The sequence below is a fragment of the Anopheles aquasalis genome, chromosome 2, assembly GCF_943734665.1.
Source record: "Anopheles aquasalis chromosome 2, idAnoAquaMG_Q_19, whole genome shotgun sequence".
In the NCBI taxonomy this organism is placed as follows: Eukaryota; Metazoa; Arthropoda; class Insecta; order Diptera; family Culicidae; genus Anopheles; species Anopheles aquasalis.
This window is the reverse complement of record NC_064877.1, coordinates 46870001-46890000: the sequence shown is the minus strand read 5'-3', so window position 1 is coordinate 46890000 and position 20000 is coordinate 46870001. Positions and strand designations below refer to the sequence as shown.

The following is a 20000-nucleotide window of genomic DNA, read 5'->3' as shown; positions in this document are numbered from 1 at the left end:
CGTACATTCTGTTCTCTCCAACCTTCCGGTGGGCTGCTTCCTCAGCTCATACTATCCGTTAGACACTTATGAGACTGCGAACATAGAGAAAAAGCGAAAGGGAGATTAGTAAGACAGCGAGGACTGCGTTCTCAGTGAGGAGCGTGTTTCTGAAAAAATGGCACAAAGCAGCAGCAGCTTATTTAGAAAGAGCATCGTAGGGTCGTCGTACTCTGTTCGCCATCCTTCGGGTGCTTTCGATTTGACAAAAAAATATCGGTTTGCCAATATTCGTGGAGTTCATCCTTGAAGGAGCATTTTCCCGGCCTATGCCCGGGGCGGGAGACATGGTGAAGAGAATTACTCATCTTCGTTAAGGTTCAGGACGAACGGCTTTTGCACCCAGTTGTCCGCAATAGAGAACTGTTTTGTTTTGTGTACTAATTTAAAGAGAAAACATAATAAAAAAAACCCGAAAATAATACTTCCAACGAATTTTTCTTCTTCGTTTGCAGAGTTACAAAGATGATGGTTAGATATGAATGATTTTAAGGTATCTGGGAGCGAGTTATTACTATAAGTTTCTTTTAATTTAGTAGATATCCAGAAAACTTACAAACCTTTTCGGCTCCAAACCCTTTTTTGGGTATATAGTATAAGTGAAATAAAAGAAAATAGAAAAATGATTACAATAAAGTAAAAGGAGCGAAAATAGGCAAGGCGGTAGAGAAACGGCTTTCTCTAGGATCTGGCTGTAAAAAACGGGTCAAATTTGAAAAAATTGACGAAGCCTTTTCTGGCCGCACTGCCGCAAAGACTTGAATCTCTTTTGGGAGCAATCATTTTCTTGCAGCATTCGAACAGCATTTGAAAATGTAACGGGCTACCATTCACTGCCCCACTGTACAGCATTTTCTCAAATAAATCCCTTTATTAATTCCTAACCTACGGCTAGAAGCGGCTTCACTCGAACACAGCAACGATAACGGTAGCATGCTGATTAAATTTGGAATCGCGAATGATCTGGTGGTCGCACGAAGGGATATCAACAAAGCCACGTGGGTGCCCCTTTTAACCAGATAGATCTCGTTTTGATCAAACGCCGCAAACAATACCTGGTGGCTATATAGTTGACTGGGATATAGAAAACTTTCCTAAACTATCTCTTTTTGGGAACTGACTTAAACAACATTCAATGTACAGTTTGCCATTATTAAACAAACACAATAACCCTAAACAAAGCAGTAGGAAAACATTCACATCAATTTCAAGCACAACACGCAAGCACCCCCCGCCGAGTGCGGTATCGAATCTTATCTCAAGAAACTCGCAACGCATTTGGATCAACAGTTTTCGGCAATCATCTCTTGGCAAAATAATCGAGGACACCCGGCGCGTTAAATTGATTACGTACGTAAGCACCATAGATGATGAAGGGAATTACCGTTCGCTCGGAACACGGCAACAGGTGGACAACCCACGCCAAAATATCGCCTGTTTCGACCAGTTATCAACTACCGATAAGGTACGAGCCCTTTTCTAATCGCGAAAAGCAAAAGAAGTGCCCGCTAATATAGCTTATCATCCCAAATCCGCATGGCACGACGCAGTGGTAGCGATGGTGCTACCTGATGGGTATAAAACCGGTAACCATGGTCCGGCCGCCAGCTTACTCAGGTGCCAAGTGCGGTGTCACAAGGATGCTTAAGCTTGTGGTAATTCTCGCGCTCGCGGCGATCGCGGCCCAGGGACAGGATGCGGTAAGTAGAGTACAGCCCGTCCTACGAGGCGCCGAACGATCCTTTCAACTGGTATGCATTGTCTCTCTTGATAGTCCCGGCCGATTATCAACACCACCGGAGGACAAATCCAAGGTATCACGTCGAGCTGCGGTTTGTTCTGCAGCTACTTCGCCTTCAACGGTATCCCGTACGCCCAGGCACCGGTAGGAGACCTTCGCTTCCGCAATCCACGACCACATTCGGGATGGCAGGGCATAAAGGATGGCAGTGAGCACCGGGAAACTTGCCCTTCGGGTGGATTCCTCGGAGGAGTCTCGGGCAGCGAGGACTGTCTGTATTTGAACGTGTACACCCAGAATGTGATCGGATCGCGACCGGTCATGGTGTGGATTCATGGTGGTTCCTTTACAGGTGAGCGATATTTTAGCCATTTCACTACTTGTGTCCCGGCACGTTCGTGCTCTTCTATATTCATCTATCAACTGCCAGTACAACACCCAAACTCACCCATCATTAGCTTTACTAATCATTTTTTTTTCTCTTTTTTTCTTTTTTTTTTCAGGTGGATCGGGCAATTCATGGATCTATGGTCCCGACAACCTGGTGCCGGAAGATGTGGTGATTGTAACGATCAACTACCGGCTCGGTATTCTCGGGTTCTTCAGCACGGACGACACGCACGCTGCCGGTAACTGGGGCATGAAGGATTGTGTGATGGCGCTGCAGTGGGTGCGCAACAACATCGCGGCCTTCGGAGGCGATCCGAACAATGTGACCATCTTCGGTGAAAGCGCTGGCGGAGTGGCCGTGCACTATCTCGTCCTGTCGAACAAGGCGGCCGGTCTGTTCCACAAGGCGATTGCCCAGTCCGGAACGGCGCTCGTACCGTGGGGCTTCCAGTATCGGCCCCGCGAACTCGCGTACCAGCTGGCGGATAAGCTCGGCTACTCGCACGACAGTGCAGCGTTGGTGCAGAGTCTGCGTAACACACCGATCGAACGGTTGCTCGAGGTGCAGGGCGGCTGGCTGGACATTGATATCCCGCGTGGCTTTAAACCGTTCGAGTTCGTGCCGAACGCGGAACCAGTCAACTCGCCGGAGGAGACGTTCCTTACCCAGCTACCGATCGATATTATGAATGCTGGCACATTCAATCACGTCCCGTTCATCGCTGGGTATATGAGCATGGAAAGCATGTTCATGGTGTACGAGCACACGATCGACAACACGGTGTGGGACGCGTTCACGCAAAATCCTGACTATTTTGTGCCCCACTTCTGGAACATTCCGCGCGGTACGGCTGCTGCATCCGCCGTCAGCCAGACCATCCGGAACACCTACTGGCAGGATCGTCCCCTCGGACCCGACATTATGCAGCAGTGGATGACCTTCCACACCGATCAGCAGTTCATCTACGCGATCGACAAGACGGTACGCGTGCACGCACAGCGATCGCAGGCTCCGACCTATTACTATCAGTTCAGCTTCGACGGTGATCTGAACCTCGTCAAGCGGCTGCTTCTGCTCGGTAGCTGGCCCGGTGCGATGCATGCCGACGACATTCCGTACCTGTGGTCGGTGACGGATCTAACCATTTCACCGATCCTGCCAACGAATCATGCCCGCACGGTCAGCAACCGTTTCGTTCGGCTCTTCACTAACTTTGCTCGGTTTGGAAATCCCACACCGAACGCCGTCGATACGCTGCTGCAGAGCCGACAGTGGCAACCGGTCGGTGCGACGGTGCACTACATGGACATCGGACACGATCTCGTCACCGGCATCAACCCCAACGGACAGCGTACCTCGGTGTGGCACGATCTTGAGGCCCGGTACGCCAACGATCCGTTCCGCTTCCCGCGTCCATAAGTGATCTGCACAGTCTGCAAGAAAGAGACTCAATTAAACAACTTTCTCTAAGCAATAGCAGCGCGAGCACTTTTATTCAATGAAAGAAATTAGAATTTCGGGGGAAGAATTGAAAATCATTGGCCAGTGGCGCAGAATAAGACGCATAAGCTCCTCCAATGGAGACACCTCCGTTGCGAATAAATCCTTTTTATGATCGATAATCTCTTAATCCATCGTAAAATATAATTCAACGCACCACCGTACGTCATTACGTGTAATCTAGCCCCGCCCAGGCGCATGCAAAGCTATCAATAGCTTTGTGATAAGAGGAAACAATAAATACCACACGCAACGATTGCTAGACGCAAGCAGCAGTATCTAATCTGACCCCTGGGGGGGAGGTGTGGTGGTTGTGATGTACTTTGAGTTTGGGTCACAGGACAGAGCTGTTTGAAGTCAGTTCCAACATTCGCTATCCAAATGGCACACGACACGTGGAACGTTGCTTTCACGCTACTGTTAATCCTCGCGGTGGCGGCACTCCCTGGCCAGGGGCAAGATCCTTCACGGCCCATCATCAGCAGCCCGGCAGGACAAATTCAAGGTACCACGGAATCATGTGGACTGTTCTGTAGCTACTACTCCTTCAAAGGGATCCCGTACGCACAACCACCCACCGGGTCTCTACGTTTCCGGAATCCGGTTCCACATCCCGGTTGGTCCGGGGTACGCGATGGTGCCCACCATGGTGCGGTTTGCCTTCAGACGGGTGTAATACCGGGACAGATGCGTGGCAGTGAAGATTGTCTGTATCTGAACGTGTACACCCAGCAGCTCGTCGGTGCCGGAAGGCCAGTGATGGTATGGATTCACGGTGGTGGCTACGGTGTGAACTCGGGTAACATCGAAGAGTATGGGCCGGAGAAATTGGTCAAGGAAAATGTTGTGCTCGTGACGCTAAACTATCGCCTCGGGGCACTAGGGTTTCTTAGTACCGGTGATCGGCACGCGCAGGGTAACTGGGGTCTGAAGGATTGTCTGCAAGCACTTCGGTGGATCCGCACCAACATTGCCCCGTTCGGTGGTGATCCGAATAGTGTTACCATTTTTGGCAATTCCGCTGGAGCCGCACTCGTCCACCTGCTCGTGATTGCCGATCAGTCCGCTACGGAAGGATTGTTCCATAAGGCCATTGCACAGAGCAGCACCGGATTGGTCCCGTACGCCTTTCAACCGAGGCCACGTTTCTACGCCGATCGGATAGCCGCGGCACTGGGGCTCGGTACGGACAGTGGCAGTTACGTGGAGCAATTGCGTACCGTTCCGGCGGAGCAGTTCATTGCGTACCAGGAGGCCGGTTTCACCATACCCGTACCACGGTTCTTGCGGCCACTCGATTTTGGGCCCGTTGTTGAGCCTGCGGATGCACCGGAACCACGCATCGTCACTCGCCGGCCGATCGATGGCATTCGACAGAATGGCCATCGTGTACCGTTTATCATCGGGTACACCGATCTTGAGGGTGCATTTTTTACGGCGTTCGAAAATGCGATAGATCCCACGGTGAAGCCACAGTTTAATGCGAACCCACATCTGCTGGTGCCCTTCTTCTGGAACGTGCCGGCCGGCACAGTAGCGTCACAGCAGATCAGTAGTACGTTTCAAAGCTACTACTGGCAAGGTCGGCCATTGGACGCTTCGTTGGATTACGAGTGGACCGTCTACCAAACCGATCATCAGTTTCTGTTTCCCATGGATCAAACGGTACGGCTTCATGCGCAAGCATCGTCGGTTCCGCTGTACTATTTCCAGTTCGCTTACGATGGTGATTTGAATTTGTACAAAAAATTGTTCAACATCCCCCATCCGGGAGCGGTGCACACGGATGAACTGCCGTATCTGTTTCACATTCCGGCGGCTATGCTGGCACCGGTGCCGGACACTAGCCATGCCAACACCGTAAGCGATCGCATTGTACGGATGTGGGCCAATTTCGCACGGACCGGGTAAGCTGATCTACAGTGACGCCTAGGAAGGCACCACCCTTATGATCCTTTTTCTTGTTTTCTCTTCAAGCAATCCGACTCCATCACCGGAAGCGTTGCTACAAAACATACAATGGCCCACCGTGGAAGGTCCATCGGGGCAGCGATATCTGTCTATTGGGCATGATTTGGCACCGTCTACGTTGTCTCCAAATCCATCCCGAATGGCACAGTGGTACAATCTGCAGCAGAGCTACTCCAACGGACCGTTCGAAGTGTGAATGTGCTGTGTTTAGTCAATCTTACGTCGTTTCTGGTACCGGAGTGCATTCATTAAAGTGTTCGATGAACCAAGTGTCCTTGCCATTGAATGAATAAATTTCGTAAAACAGAAGAGTTACCTGAACGGTTCTATTTCTTCGTGTTTCTGCTTTGTTTAAAGGGATGGGTCTATATGAGTTTGAGACCCTTGGTCTAGAAGGTTGAACCAACTATTAAATGTTGTTGAACTATGGTGATATGTCTAAAAAAATATGTAAGAAGGATACCAGTTTATCTCCTTTTCCTTTATTTTCATCCCTTTGTTACACGTTAGGAATAGATCATTTATCATTTTCCAAACGTCGCCAATTTCTTACATCCGCGTCCTACTTACACTTCAATGGGCTTAGTCTGGAAACAAGGTTATCGTAAATCAAGAAAAGACACATAACGATACTAGTTACGATGTTGATGTTGAGCCGATCGATTTGCCCAGTTCCGATGTCTGACATTTCGTAACATTCGCATAATTGGTTACCTAACAAGTAAGCTAACACTTATCGTTTGTTATACTTAGTTTGTCCACAACAAAACAAAATTAAACAAATGCCAGAAAGAAAAGAAAACAATTCTACTGAATTCTGAGTGTCGCGGACACGTTTGCCTGCCTTACACTAGCGAGTCATAAGCGTTGAGAAATGTTCGCCGATTTGTTCCGGGTGTCCGGCATGGAGTGGATTGTGATAACCGAAGTTGAATAAATGTGATCCGAGTGATCGATCGTCACTGGACCGCGGAATCTCTACCTATCTATCCTTACCTAACTGGCTCATTCGTCTTTCCTCTGCAGCTGCAGCGTAATCTAACATCGAACTACACCCTTAGGTGAATGTGAACAGGTGGGATTTACCAAAACGATCATGCTTCGCTATTTGTCACTAACCAAAGAAGGATGGAAGGGAAAAAATCGCACCTAACCGAACGTTAGAGAGCAGATGTTCATGGGTTAGCACAGGTGCTGCTTCGCTGAAAACATTCCTTTATTCACAATCTCTCCCGCTCTCTGCCGTTTTTGGAGAAGCGTAGCAACATTTTGTTCGGCAGTATTTCAGTGTACACAATCACAGATATTTTCCCCATGCTATTGTTGTCTTTCCCTGACCATCTGCTGCTCCTTACACCAGAGGTATGCAGAATTGTTGTTTTTCGTTAACGCCTTGTCACGAACGAACGATTGCATTTCTCTTTTCATTGATGAATTATCACTTGTTGAAGAGAGAAAGGTACCTATAACGACTGGACTGATTGGTTAACCCCATAAGCGAACGCATGTACGATCTCCACCAAACGGGCAGTGAGTTCTGTTGTGTGCCAATACAAACGGAAAGGTTTAATTAGAACGCATCATACACGAAACAGTAACTAAAAATCATATGGACGCCAAAGATGCACTGGATCGTGAGGTAGAATAGATAGTATATCGCCGCCGCATCATCACTTCCTTTTGTGTACGATACTACTCCATACGTTGCACTGTGTATTTGGTTTCCCCGTTGTCTCCTGCTGCCTTCCAATAAGTTGAACTTTTGTAAATTTAGCGAGGTACTTCCGCGGGGTCATATTTTCCGTGGTTTCATAGCTCCGATTCCTTTCTTGAACTGCATCAGCAGATCTTCAAACGTATCACCACCACTACCAATACCGCCATTACCCACACCACCACCACGGACAGGCATCCTGCCGTGCCCATGCAATGGCTCTACGTGGCACATCGAGGAGCTATAGTTCACGATGGGTGACGGTCTTTGCAGCACCGTGCTCTCCAGCGCAAAGTACGGCATCTGATAGTCCTGGTCCATCGATAGTTCACCGTCTGTGTAGATGCAAGAGCGAGATAAAAGAACAGATTAAATGGGTTATACAACAGGTCGGAGTCATTCCATTTAGTATATCCATTGTGTAATGGCACGCAATGTACCGTGTAATGTTGTTCTTGGCACTTACCCAAATCAGCGTACTGCGTGCGACAGAAGGCGCGTCTACCACCGAAGCTCACATCATAATCCTTCATAGCAGGATCATTTGCACTCGAATCGATGGCATGATACGCCTGTTGGGGTTTTTCAAACGTCACAAAACCATAACGACAACTAAAACGGATTCATGTTATATGGTGAGTTGCCGGTAAGTGATCACTTACGAATGATTTTAGTATCCTGTTTAAACTTACCCATTATCCTTGGTGTGTAACGTAACTTTCAACACGTTGCCGTACGGTTCGAACTTCTTTTGTAAATCTTCTTTATGTATGTTGGCTTCCAGCTTTCCTACATAAACAATTTTGCGCTCTGCATGGGCGGAAGGGAACGTATATGTTTCGTTAGCAAGGATTTCCGCACAGAATGCCATAAATATCGATCAATAGCATACCCGGTGAAGGCTGGCGACGATAGACGGGGAGCTCACGCGAATGGTGAGGATTACGGTGATCCGGTGACGTGCTCAAACGCATCCGCGAGCGAGAGCGTGATCGTGATCGCGATCGACTGTGTGACGGGCGACGACCCGAGTGACGTCCTTCGCGCGTCGATCCGGAAGATGACATCGAGCTGGTGGACGAGCAGGAAGACAACGAACGGCGATCCCCTGCGCTACTGCAACGATCACCACCACCACCGCCGTAGCACGAAGAGCGGGAAGATCTCGAAGACGTGCGCGACGATCTCCGGCGACTGCGCGAATACCGGCCACTGCTTCTGCTGGCGCTTCTGCTGCACTTGCTGCGCTGTCGGCGATCATCGTCGCGATGCGCTCGCGAGTAACAACCGCTGCGCGAACGTGATCGTGAACCCGACGACGACGAATGGCGAACCGTCGAGCGATGGCGGCTGTCGCTACGATCTTTCGAGTATTTAGCACGTACTTTCGTGCGTGATCCAGATCGTCGACTATGGTGCCGGCCACTGTCCGATGGTTTAGCATCCGATTCTTCATCTGAACCACCATACTGGTGACGTGACCAGGATTGTGCACGTTCGCCAGGTTGTCGCTCCTTAGGGCAGCAACCATTAGTGGCGGATGCACCATCGCTGGCTACTGCTGACAGTTTCTGCAGCGGCGGAAATCGAGCCGATGGTTCGGTTTGTACACCAACATCGGCACGTTGCGAACGTTGGCGGTCTTTACGCAAATGCATTATCACTTTATCTTCACCATGTTCGCTGGTCTCGGCCGATGCGCTGCTCTTCTCTGTTGTGCGATCGTTCGATATCGCCGGTGGTTCTTCTGTTTTGATAGTGATGGATTTAACTTTATGGTGCTGCTTCACATCCATTGCCGCCTGCGAGATGGAAATATGCGCCCGTTCCGGTTTGCCCGGTGAGAAGGAGCTCGGTGGCGACACACCGACATACGGTGAATACTGGTTCCCTAAGTATTGCGCTTTCGGATCACCTGCTGCGGTATCACCACCACCATAGGCACCTCCAACCGTACTACCATCTTTCTTCAAGGTAACCGCTTTCTCTGTGACAGGTACGTCGTTTTTGCCGGGTTGTACGGTCTTGTAGGAGGAGGATGCTGTTGTAGTGTTTCCAGCCGAACTAGCGGTGTTGGTGGTAGGTGGTTTTGTGTTTGACTTTTTGATTACCATCTCCTGGATGCTCTCTATTAGCGTACTGCCGGACATTTTCTGCACCGAAGGAAGACCGCACCGCTTTACGGTATCACTAAGGTTAGCTGCTAGCAGTGATGCTTCATCCGTCATTGCCTTGCCCTCCTTTTTGACTCCCACTGCATTGCTTATCGACAGCTGTTGCTGCATTGAATCGGAACCGTCGACCGAATCGTGTTCCACCGGTACGATCGATACGGCCGTATTGCAACCGATCGATACGATAATGATTTCTTCGTAATCATCATGCAGCTTGGCAGCTGCATCTCGATCTTCCTTTTTAATGGTTCCGCCGTTTGTTTCGCCAACCGGTACGGGGTTACCGGATTCATCAAACTGTAGACGTGTGATCTCCGCCAGCGGAAGGATCGGCCGAAGGGGCATGGTTTTGAGGTTTATCTTTGCCTCGTTCGATTTGATCGCTGCCTCCTTCTTGAGTTGCTGCATGCGCAGCGCTTTCTGCTGGGCCGCCGTTATCGGATCCAGTCGTCCTGCGATAGCGAGTGCTTTCAATTTAGCAGCTCCTTCAGGTGTGGCCTTGAAAATACCCGTCGTCCCCTGTGACGTCGCCACAGAAGCTGTAGTTTGAGGAGCAACTACACTACCACCAGCAGCAGTAGCAGCATCAGCTGATCCATTTGTTAGTTCTCCTTCCTGTGGTGTGTTTGTGGACGTTTCTGTGCCGGTTGCAGCCACCACTGCTAGGCTATGGTTATTACCATTGACACTACTGCTGTACCCGTTGTTGCGGCTGCCAGTGCTGCTACTGTTATTCGATGGACCTGCGCTGGGAAGTTCGCGACGCTTTTTGTACTCTTGAAGATTCAGTTTCTTCCGTACGACCACAACTTCTTTCGCGATTTCACCCGTTGATTTGGCTGATGTGGAAGATTGAGGAGAAGGATCGCGTGGACTCGGAGCTTGCGCGGAAGAATTGACTACCGATGACGTACTTCGTGGTGAGCCCCCCTTCTGTGCGGTACTGGCGTCCACCGCTGGTACACTCACGTGACTAGTATCGGGTTTTACTACGGTTTGATTTATTTTAAGCAACGATATTTGTTGCGGCCGTTTCACGCACCCGCCCGTACTCGCGTTCGGCGGTGCACTGACGATCGCCGACTCCGTTGCCACTGTCGCCGATATCGGTTGGACAAGGTTAGCAGAAGCGCCACCAACACCGACGGTACCAGTCTTACTTACAGCGAGTGTATTTACATTGTTTCTCATACACGCAACCGACCGGACAGCTGAGCTGCTCCTACTGGATGATGGTGATGATGATGATGCTGTTACCGGTGCCGGTTGCTCACCTGACAATACTGTCTTCTGCTTCTGTACCATCACTAGCGAGGCACTGAGAGTGTCACCTTCGATGATGCGACGTCCGAGCTTCGTTTGCTTATCTTCACCGTTATCAGCCGGCGACTCCTCTACATGGTGCGTACGCTCGTTTCGTTTTTTATCCTTTAGCATCTTCCTCTTCTGTCGCTGTTGCTCTTTTGTCGGCAGTAGAAATGGAATTTCTATCGTTCTGCGCAAACCGTTACCTCCCAGTGATCCATCACTATTCCGTACACCACCACTCTGGCCAACATGCTTGGGCGAGCAATAGTCGTGGTCAAGCTTAACGTTTGTCTTTTTACGGAGCACATCTTTCTTCGAAGATCCGGCATGCTCACGCGAGACGCTTTTGTGGGACGCCGTAGGCCTGACCGTAGGCACACTCGAGGAACGTTCCACCGTATGGCCCAGCTTCTTTTTTGCCCCCGTATTGTCTGCACCAAATTTTAACGATTTTACGTTCGTTGCCGTAGAAGATATTTTTGAACCGTTTGTTTCAACGCTTTGGCTGCTGGTCGAACCCGTCGTACCGTTTGTTGCCGTTGATTTCGGAGTGTGCAGTTTTGGTTCTGCTTTTGTCGGTCGGTGCACAGTGACACCGTTGGGATTCCAGGTTGGATCCTTGTCAGTGTCATCCACTGCCTTTCTCTTTGCGTTCCGTGCGGATCTCCTTTCTTTGGCAAAGATCTGACGCGGCAGGGATTTCGAAAACGAGTTTTCATCGTCTTCTCCCGACTCACTGCCCGAATCTTCTGGTGCTAATATCCGTTTCATCTTGGCAGTGCAGCTACGCTTTTCAGGTAACTTTTCGTGATCGTCTGCTGGCTCGCCGGGTTTTGTGCGGTGTTGCAAATCATTTGGTTGCTGGTCGGCATGCTTGTCGGACAGCATCAGCATCCGTAGTGCTTGTATTTCCTTTCCCTTCGATTTGGGCAATGTTTTCCTAGGGCCATCAGATGGCGTACTATCGATCTTTGAACGTTTGTTTTCGTTATGGAAGCCTACCACATCGCAGGAAGTGCTCGACTCGTCTTCACCCGTTATGTATGCCGTCAGATCAAAATTGGCAGCATCCTCTACTAGCAGCTCATCTACGAGACCGTCGTCGTCTGTCGTCGAATCGGTTGCCGGTAAGATCGTTTTTTTGATCGGGCTGAACTCACCGACGATCGAATCGAGATCTTCGAAGCTAAAGCTCGTCTGCACCGGAAGATTCCCGAGCAAACCATCGAGCTCTCCAGCACCAACCGGCGAGTGCGGCATCGAGAACGATTGCCGCTGGCTGTGCGAGGAACGTTTCCGACGCCCGTGTGGTGGTCGCTGGACAACGGCAGCAGCTGCCAGCAACTGCTGCGGAGGGCGCTCAAAATTAGGCACATTAAAAGCGCCAACATTGGCATCATCGGAAGCGCCAGCGCATTCAACCGCACTACTTTCCTCGTCGTCATCCTCCTGCTCATCACTACTGGAATCATCGTTTGATTGGAGGCTGCTTCTTTTGCTCGTGCTGCAGCAGCTGCTGGTGCTTCCACTCCGGCTGCTTCGCATCGCAGTAGTCATAGCGACAGTGAGGCTTACTTTGTGCTCCTCTCCGTTGTTGCCATCATCTTCATCAGTATCGTAGTTACAGTTTGGATCGATGGATATCACTTCCACCGCCGGGGACATTTGCACATCATCCTCGTCCTGTTGTCAAAGTATGATAAGCATTGGAAAAGGAAAAAGCGAAAAAGAAGTCTCACACCGCACTATTGTAACACCTTCATGAGAATCATCTTGCGCTCTCATATTTTGTTCGCAGTACTTACATCATCCTCGTCAAGGTATTGCTCCTCCAACAGATCATCCAGGTACTGGGTACCGGAATCTGCAATTGATTCAGCCTCACTAATGGTGGCACTGCCATCGTGCTGTTGATCGATGATCGTCTCCGGCCCTTCGTCGTCCTCATCGCCGTCTCCAACGTTAAATGCATTCCCGTAGTGTTTGCCAACAGTAGGTATTTCGTACTGGAAGCTGCGGTGATTTTGTGTGTGTGTGTTTTTTTTTTCGATGCATTCCGCCAAATGAGTGATCATCAGATACATTGATAACTAGGATAATAGAGAGGCGGCGGGGGGGTATGTTTGGCGAAATGATTGGCAATCATTTTGCCGCACCACCCGAAACAACACACCTCTCGTTGGAACATTCGTTGTAGAAGTAATACTAACCGATTGTTTCGAAAACTATTTATTCCGGCGAATCCTTGTTCGGCGAGCAGCTCGAGACCACCGCCGGTTACCAGGTCTACTGCGGTGCGAGCCGCGGATCCCGACAAGTGCTGTCGCATGGCGCCATTTATGTTCGAGGTGCCGCCGGTACGACAAGCATAAGCATGTGACGGAGCCGTGGTGGACAGATTGATCATACCGGAGCTGCTACCTGAAGGAGACACTTTTCTCCTTCCTTCGATTTTACGATTAGATTTTGTAACAACCTATTGTTGCTGTAGAGAGCACCGAGCACCAAGTACCACAAGAACTATAAAGAATGACGCGGGCACAAACACACCGACGATGGTTGTCCGCTTAACACGCGGGGGGTTTTGATGCGAATACGGTCTTCGGTTTGATGATTGTCTCGGTTCTGAAAGACCGACCTTCAGAACCGAGAGCAATGGCAAAAGTTTTGCCTTCCGTGAAGGTGGCTAGGGCAATTCTAAATCATGAGACGGTCTGCAAAAAGAAAAGACAAACAACGAAAGCACGCGTTGAGTCAATAAGTAACGGAAAATTAGCGAACAAAATTTTAAACTAAACAGCTCCCCGAGTGAAACAGCCAGACTCTACCAGGACACAGTTTACTTGGACCAACACATGCCTATGCCTCAATCAACTTCGGCAGCTCGTGTGCCATTACTAGCTGCATGGCCATTGGTTGAGTGACAACAAAAAGGACAGCACCAGATAGTGGTACAGTAGTAGTACTTAGTGCCGCATCACAAGGAGAACGACCTGACGGACGGGCTGGCTGACTGAGTGGCAGGCTGCAACAAATATATACATAGATTCTAATTTTACTCCTACTGCAGCGGAGCATGGTGCTCGTTCGCCTTGTACTGGTGTGTACAAGTATGTTGAGTTGAACCGGCGACTAAGCCAACGTTCAATTGCATAATGTTTACCTATCACCAGCAAGCATCCGCAAGCACCAGACCAAAAGTGAAGTGATTTCCGATAGACGAAGCAAAAATAGATTAGCGACACCGTAGATCATCCACGATGAAGTCATCAAGAAGTGGAACCGATCCTAAAAACCGTCAACTTAGTTTCCCAGTGGCCTCGACGGGTCCCTGTTATATGCCACCTACCTTCCTCGGGGACCATAACAGTTTTCGCATATTTGCATCGAAGTATGCCTTTGTTAAGATGAGGAGACAAGGAATAAATTTGGGAAGAGGAGCTATGGGAATCACAGCCAACAGTTTCCTTTCGCATCTCACAGCGTCACACGAAATCACGTGCCGGTTATGAGGGCGCGCAAAGTGTAGATTCGCGCCAGGAACGGCGCCATCCGCGTACCGAATGCCGGCATGTGTTTTGCACCGCAAATTTATTACCTTTCCCCGCCGAATGCACAAAGAGACCGAAGGATCAGGATTGGGGCCGGGTTGATTGGCCTCCTTTTGGCCAACGGTCATTGCGGAAAATTCAATGACACGATCAACATGCCTGTATCAATGGGCGTCGGGGTTCACGAGGCAACAAACGCGACGCATCTGGTTGACTGGTTTCTTTTTGTTTTCTATCGGTTCTATTAATATCCTTTGGTAATCCTTTCTTGACAGAAAAGGACAGTCGTTGGCCAATGACTTGATTATCTTCTTGATGGGGCGCCTCTCGCGTCGTGCTTTTTCTCATGATTTTTCATTTTTTTTTATCAAACTCCCTCCCGCTGCCCTGGACCGGGAGGTATGACGTAGGAAACCGCGTGTGATATTACGTACACGCGACAATTTCCTCCTCCACCGGTACTCCATCACCTCAAGGTGATAAAGGAAATCATCGTCGGAGGGATTTCACGCACCTCGTGCCGCGTATGTGTGTATCTGTGCGATGGCAGTTTACAATCGCGCGGTTCGGCAAAAGTCAACAAAAACACGTGGTGGCCAGCGCTTTGACATGCGTGCCTACTTTGATTATGTCAAACTCGGTGCGTTCGATTTTCTATGCTACGTTTTTCGTCGCATCGGAGGACACATGAAAAGCAGGCATCGACGGTGAATGGTGCGAATGGCGATGGAAGCCGTTGATTTCATGGAGAACGGTATTCCGAACCAGCTGTTTGCCCTAGTTTACGCGGACAGGAAACATCGCAAAATATTTAACTACCCACGAAAATGGCCGTGGGCGCTCTACCGTTTGAAAATGTAGGACGCTCTTTGTTTGAAAATAAATTCTTTGTCCGGAGCTGACGCGTATTGCATATATGTTCAGCGCGAAAAGCAGCTTCTTCCGTTGCCACCGACGTCGTCGTCGTCGCTGCCGCCGCCGCCGCCGCTAGCATCACGGCCACGCGACACGATGAAGAAAACCGACGGACGCGAGGCCACCGACAAGGAGAAGGAGGTTGATGGCCGCATCTTTAGCCACCGTCGATACTAAAACCGTACCGAATGTACCATCGAACGTGATCTTACGAGTTCGTATTACGTAAAATGCCCGTGAATACAAAAGCGATCGCTGTTAGAAAATCAATTCCCTCGCGGCAACGGTGGCCATCAACCTTCCCCCTCTACCACCTGTTTCCATGTCATAGATTCGCCAGTATTTTGAAATATCCGACCACACACCGCTTCACGGAATGTTTTATATCGTGGCCAAAATCGATCGACCTTCCCCAGAAGAATCGAGATTCCGATCCTCGCCCGCGTCTCGGGGGTGACGGAATCGGCCGATCCTTTCCTTAGCAACCCGTCGAGCGACGGCACTCTAGACGCTGTCACACACCGATCACTGCACGTTTCTCGCTTCTTTTATGCTGTTGCTTCTTTCTCTTTTCCGCTGGCTCGCTCATACACGCTCCGAAGAACTCGTACATGCGGCGCGGATGTTGGCTTCTCTCGGGAGGGCCTTTCACCTGCTGGCACCAAAGATTCCACGTTATCAAACGCGGCCCAGCACAACCTCGTGCAAAAACCACGTTGGCAGCGCACCTCAGTTTCGCGCTCAGCAAACCGGGGAATCGTGATAGTTGCCCGCGAGGATTCGCGCCCAGGTTCGCACACAACACCACAGCACCGGGCCAACCGGCATATTTCGAACTTTGGCTGAAACTCCACAAAATTTTTTGAGCCAACCAAGCAAGCACTGCGTCCTCCACTGAAAAGCATGCCTTCACGCTCTCGCACTCGCCGTCACCGTTCTCTTTCTCTTTCTTCCACACACAGAAGAGCACACACAAACGCCACACACGCGCCTAGACACGAAAACCATGCGGCTGCTCCCGGCTTTTCTCTTCAACAAGCTCGTAAGCCGCCGGCCGGGGCTAAATTCCGGCACTTTTACCACCGTTCACCGTACGGGATGCTCTCTAGAATGGAAATTCGATCATTTCCGATGCGGCGAACCATTTTTCGATCGCAGTAGGCCACTTTTTCCCCGGTTTCACGGCGAAATCTTGCTAGAGCCGGAAGCCGCACAGACCAGAGTGAAAGGTCACCACCAACCTCCTGGCCAGGGTTTATTTCACGGGCGCTGGTGATGGTTGCGATATCGAGGGAACACACTTGCCACCGTGTCACTAATCGAGAATACTTTTTCACCATTTACCGGTATTTTTTGCCGCACTACTCACGTTGTGTGGAATCATGGGAGCCACGGGAAAAAACACACACGTCTCGCTGCCGTGCCAGCTTCTCGGAATCACATGGAAACTGGCAACCCCATCGAAGACCGACCCAAAAGACATAACTCGGTCGCCGAGGCACAAAATGGATGCCAAGTAATGTACATGCACTCAGAACCGAGAAGAACGAAAGAGATCGCGCACGTAGATATCAATTTTTAAATGCTCCAGAATAGTCAGAATTACTAATTAATTAATTACTTAGCAAACTCGGTGCTCGATCGTGTGAGGATTTATATCATTTTTCGCTTTCCTTCTCTTTTTCCCAAAAAAATGGTTCCTTGGGTCGGCCTGACGTTGCTGCATGGAAACGGATTGCTGCGATCGATTTGCTTGCCGGTTTGTGTGCGGAAAGGATTGTTGTTGTTTGTACCGAGCCTGATCGCAAGGATTTTGTTGGCGTAATGGCTCTCGATGTGGATCCTACATTCAAACACGCCCTAAAGTTGCTTCACTCGGCCAATTCCGAGTCCTCGGAAAAGATACGCAACCTGCTGGATGAGCTGATCAAGCAGCGATTCGGCAGCGGCAAAACGTTGATAAACACGCTCAGCAAGAAGCACCTGGCTGAGGAACCGCTCGCCGCGGGAAGTAACTTGTACGTGCGAAAGCAGAAAGTGGTCGAACCGAAACCTGTGCCGGTGATTGATCTTGACTCGGATCCGGAACCCAGCTCAGGAACCATCGAATGTCTCGTGAACGCACCGGAAGCTCTCACGATGCCTCCCGTTTCATCCGGCCCGATCGTGATTTCCACCTCCGATCTGGAGGGCGAAGATGACGACGATGTGGTGATGGAAGAGGACAAGCTGAAGGAGCTGGAAGATCTGATGTGCGTCGAGTGCCGGCGGATGGATGTGAGTGCGAGGAATCGGCTGGTGGAGTGTGCCGATTGTCATGCACTCTATCATCAGGAGTGCCACAAACCGATCATCTCTGAGGCGGACGCTAACGACGAAGAGAACGCCTGGTACTGTACGCTGTGCCGGAATAAGCCAACAATCAGCAAACCAACGGCTTCACCCTTGGTACTACCACTTCCGGTCGCGACATCTCCCACCACCGCATCCTCTTCCTCTTCAGGCACCAAATCATCCTCATCATCTTCATCGTCGCATTCAAAGAGCAGCGGAAGCAGTGGCCACAGCAGCGGCAACAATAAGCAGGTCGAGTCCAGCTCGAGCAGTAAACACAAGTCGTCCAGCTCGAAGAGTAGCAGCAGCTCCAGTAAATCATCCGATTCTTCGCACGAACGCGACAGGGAACGTGATCGTGACCGTGGCGATCGTGAACGTGAACGTGATCGTGAACGTGACCGCGATCGGGATCGTGATGACCGGGAAAAGGATCGGGAACGCCGGGAGCGGGACAAGGATCGTGAAAAGTCCTCGAAATCATCCTCCAGCAGTGGTACGTCTTCGGGTAGCAGTGCATCGAGCGCCTTAGCCGGTGCGAACGCTGTCGGTACACCGAGCATCAACATTATCAGCGCAGACAAGCGCATTCAAATGATGAAGAAAAAGGCGGCCAAGATGCACGATAGCAAACGGAAACATAAATAGTTTGAACGACTTTTCAACGTGAATAAAACAGTAATAACAAATAGTTATTTATGCATTTGTTTGCTAACTATCTCCCTAAAACGACATTTTTCGATGAAAACTAATCATATTTCAATCATAAAAAGTATCTAAAGTTCAAAATTAGTGTGCATTTCTGTCCAGTCCACCGAAAAGCCGTGCTTGAAAGTGGACAAACGCGCAACCACGAACTCAGTAAACGATTAGACGAAATCGTCCCACATTTTGCTTGTTTTTAATGCTTTTGAACCATTTGTTTTTAAATAATCCATTCTCTGAATTGATAAACTTATTAAGTATATTGCTATTCTTTGTTGAGATAATCATAATTTATTATTAAACTCGGCATTGAGCTGCAAACTCACAAACTTATGATTTTACTTTTATGATAGCTTGATGATTTTTCTTTCCTATGTCCATAACCGTCCAACAGTTGGCAGCGGTTATCTTTGAAACTGGACCTATTTTGCAGAATATTCCGGTGTTAACCTCACCCGGTAGCTCCTACGATTACTCATTGAGCGCAGCATCATATTAGCTCCAAGACGCTAATAGTGTCGACCTTCAACATGGTCCAGGCTTTTTGTCTATAAAGAAGAGTTGGTATTATTAGAAGCATAATGCACAAAAAGGTGCTCTATATGAAGAGTTTTTATTTCATTTAATTTTAATATTCTTTCGTCTGATGATTTTTTAAACCGCATATACACAATTAAAGCCTCTTTCAGAGTCAGAGTACGCTTGTATGGGGCGTGAGTTCAAGGCTCGTTGCACCCAAGCTGTTTGCCGGTAAAGGGAGTTCCGCGTGTTACTAAAAAACCATGCGCACGCATCGCCCGTGATACCGGCATCATCCGCTTATGCCAACGCCGGTCTTCGGAAAACGAACAAACCCCCCGCAACGAATCCAGTAAAATGAGCAACGCCTCGGTCCGCGCGCTCGAGGGGTTTGTCACAGAGACGCTACACTACGCACTAGGTCACGCCGTTAGCACGCGCTTCAGGATTCAGGCCTATATAGAACGTGGGTTGGGCGGGTGGAGGTGGAGTAAGCGTCCACGACACAACCAAGGAGAACATTCGTTCTCTCGGCCATTTTCGCGGCTGCAACTCTCGCGGCTGCCATTCGCGCCAGTTACTCGGTGGCAGTGGCACGTTACAGCACGGCGGCATTTACTCATCGCTGGTACGGCGCGTGAACCGTACAAGTGTTTGCCCGGTTTTCGCTCTCTGGTCCCCCACACCGCCTCCCTCACTTAACCGTATCATAATAGCCCTGCCCAGTGCAGTGATAGTGGAGCAGAAGTTCGCAAGCGGTTCCTTCACGCCAAAAGCGAGGCATCCGGCCGCCTTACTGGATTACGGAACGAAGAAAAATCAATAATTTAATGTGGACCTGCTGCAGGCAGCCAAGGGGTGAAAACGTAGCTACCAGAAGACACCAGACTCTAGAGGCTCGGCAGTAGGAAAACTGTTCGACTCTTCAGTTCAACCACGACTAGAGGCTGTTCCGTGCAGTGTGGGAATACGGAGGCACAAGAAATTAACGGGAGAGCTGTCTGTCCGATTTTTATCACTTCATTGTCCCCATCACTCGGCGGCAGTCGTGGCCGGAAGAAAGTGTGAATGTGCGTTCTGTAACTGTTATCGGTGTGGACGCGTTAATTGTGATCTTGAGCCGCAGTACAATACGCTG

General features: G+C 49.7%; 6 protein-coding genes across 7 annotated transcripts in view; 5 read left to right on the top strand and 1 right to left on the bottom strand.

Annotated features, from left to right (window-relative positions):
• Positions 1-463, top strand: part of LOC126570000 (translocon-associated protein subunit alpha) — a 1826-nt gene extending 1363 nt beyond the window's left edge. Inside the window, exon 3 of the mRNA XM_050227440.1 lies at positions 1-463. This exon is cut by the window's left edge and continues 204 nt beyond it. The gene's annotated coding sequence lies outside the window, so the exon portion shown is untranslated.
• A 1139-nt stretch (positions 464-1602) lies between these two features.
• On the top strand, positions 1603-3590 carry LOC126581484 (venom carboxylesterase-6-like). Its single transcript, XM_050245171.1, has 3 exons — positions 1603-1739; positions 1814-2132; positions 2284-3590. The coding sequence occupies exons 1-3, from the start codon at positions 1611-1613 to the stop codon at positions 3588-3590; spliced, it is 1755 nt and encodes a 584-aa protein (XP_050101128.1). The 5' UTR covers positions 1603-1610.
• Positions 3591-4052: 462 nt separating this feature from the next.
• Positions 4053-5912, top strand: LOC126575169 (acylcarnitine hydrolase-like). The gene is made up of 2 exons (XM_050235735.1): positions 4053-5578; positions 5649-5912. Exons 1-2 carry the CDS (start codon positions 4053-4055, stop codon positions 5836-5838), a joined length of 1716 nt encoding a protein of 571 aa, XP_050091692.1. The 3' UTR covers positions 5839-5912.
• Positions 5913-6102: 190 nt separating this feature from the next.
• LOC126581562 (uncharacterized) lies at positions 6103-16739 on the bottom strand. Of its 2 annotated transcripts, none has more exons than XM_050245300.1 (7): positions 16649-16739; positions 13049-13552; positions 12644-12851; positions 8249-12521; positions 8049-8166; positions 7823-7968; positions 6103-7691 (listed from the first exon to the last, which is right to left on the bottom strand). In XM_050245300.1, the coding sequence occupies exons 2-7, from the start codon at positions 13243-13245 to the stop codon at positions 7435-7437; spliced, it is 5199 nt and encodes a 1732-aa protein (XP_050101257.1). In that variant the 5' UTR covers positions 13246-13552; positions 16649-16739; the 3' UTR covers positions 6103-7434. The 2 variants fall into 2 exon arrangements, with proteins under 2 accessions (XP_050101257.1, XP_050101258.1); XM_050245301.1 differs by having other exon boundaries at positions 16674-16735.
• Positions 16740-17082: 343 nt separating this feature from the next.
• On the top strand, positions 17083-18333 carry LOC126581302 (integrator complex subunit 12-like). The gene has a single exon (XM_050244862.1). It carries the CDS (start codon positions 17129-17131, stop codon positions 18284-18286), a length of 1158 nt encoding a protein of 385 aa, XP_050100819.1. The 5' UTR covers positions 17083-17128; the 3' UTR covers positions 18287-18333.
• A 1088-nt stretch (positions 18334-19421) lies between these two features.
• The window catches only part of LOC126570914 (alkyldihydroxyacetonephosphate synthase), a 4947-nt gene continuing 4368 nt past the window's right edge, over positions 19422-20000 (top strand). The window contains exon 1 of the mRNA XM_050229014.1: positions 19422-20000. This exon is cut by the window's right edge and continues 282 nt beyond it. The gene's annotated coding sequence lies outside the window, so the exon portion shown is untranslated.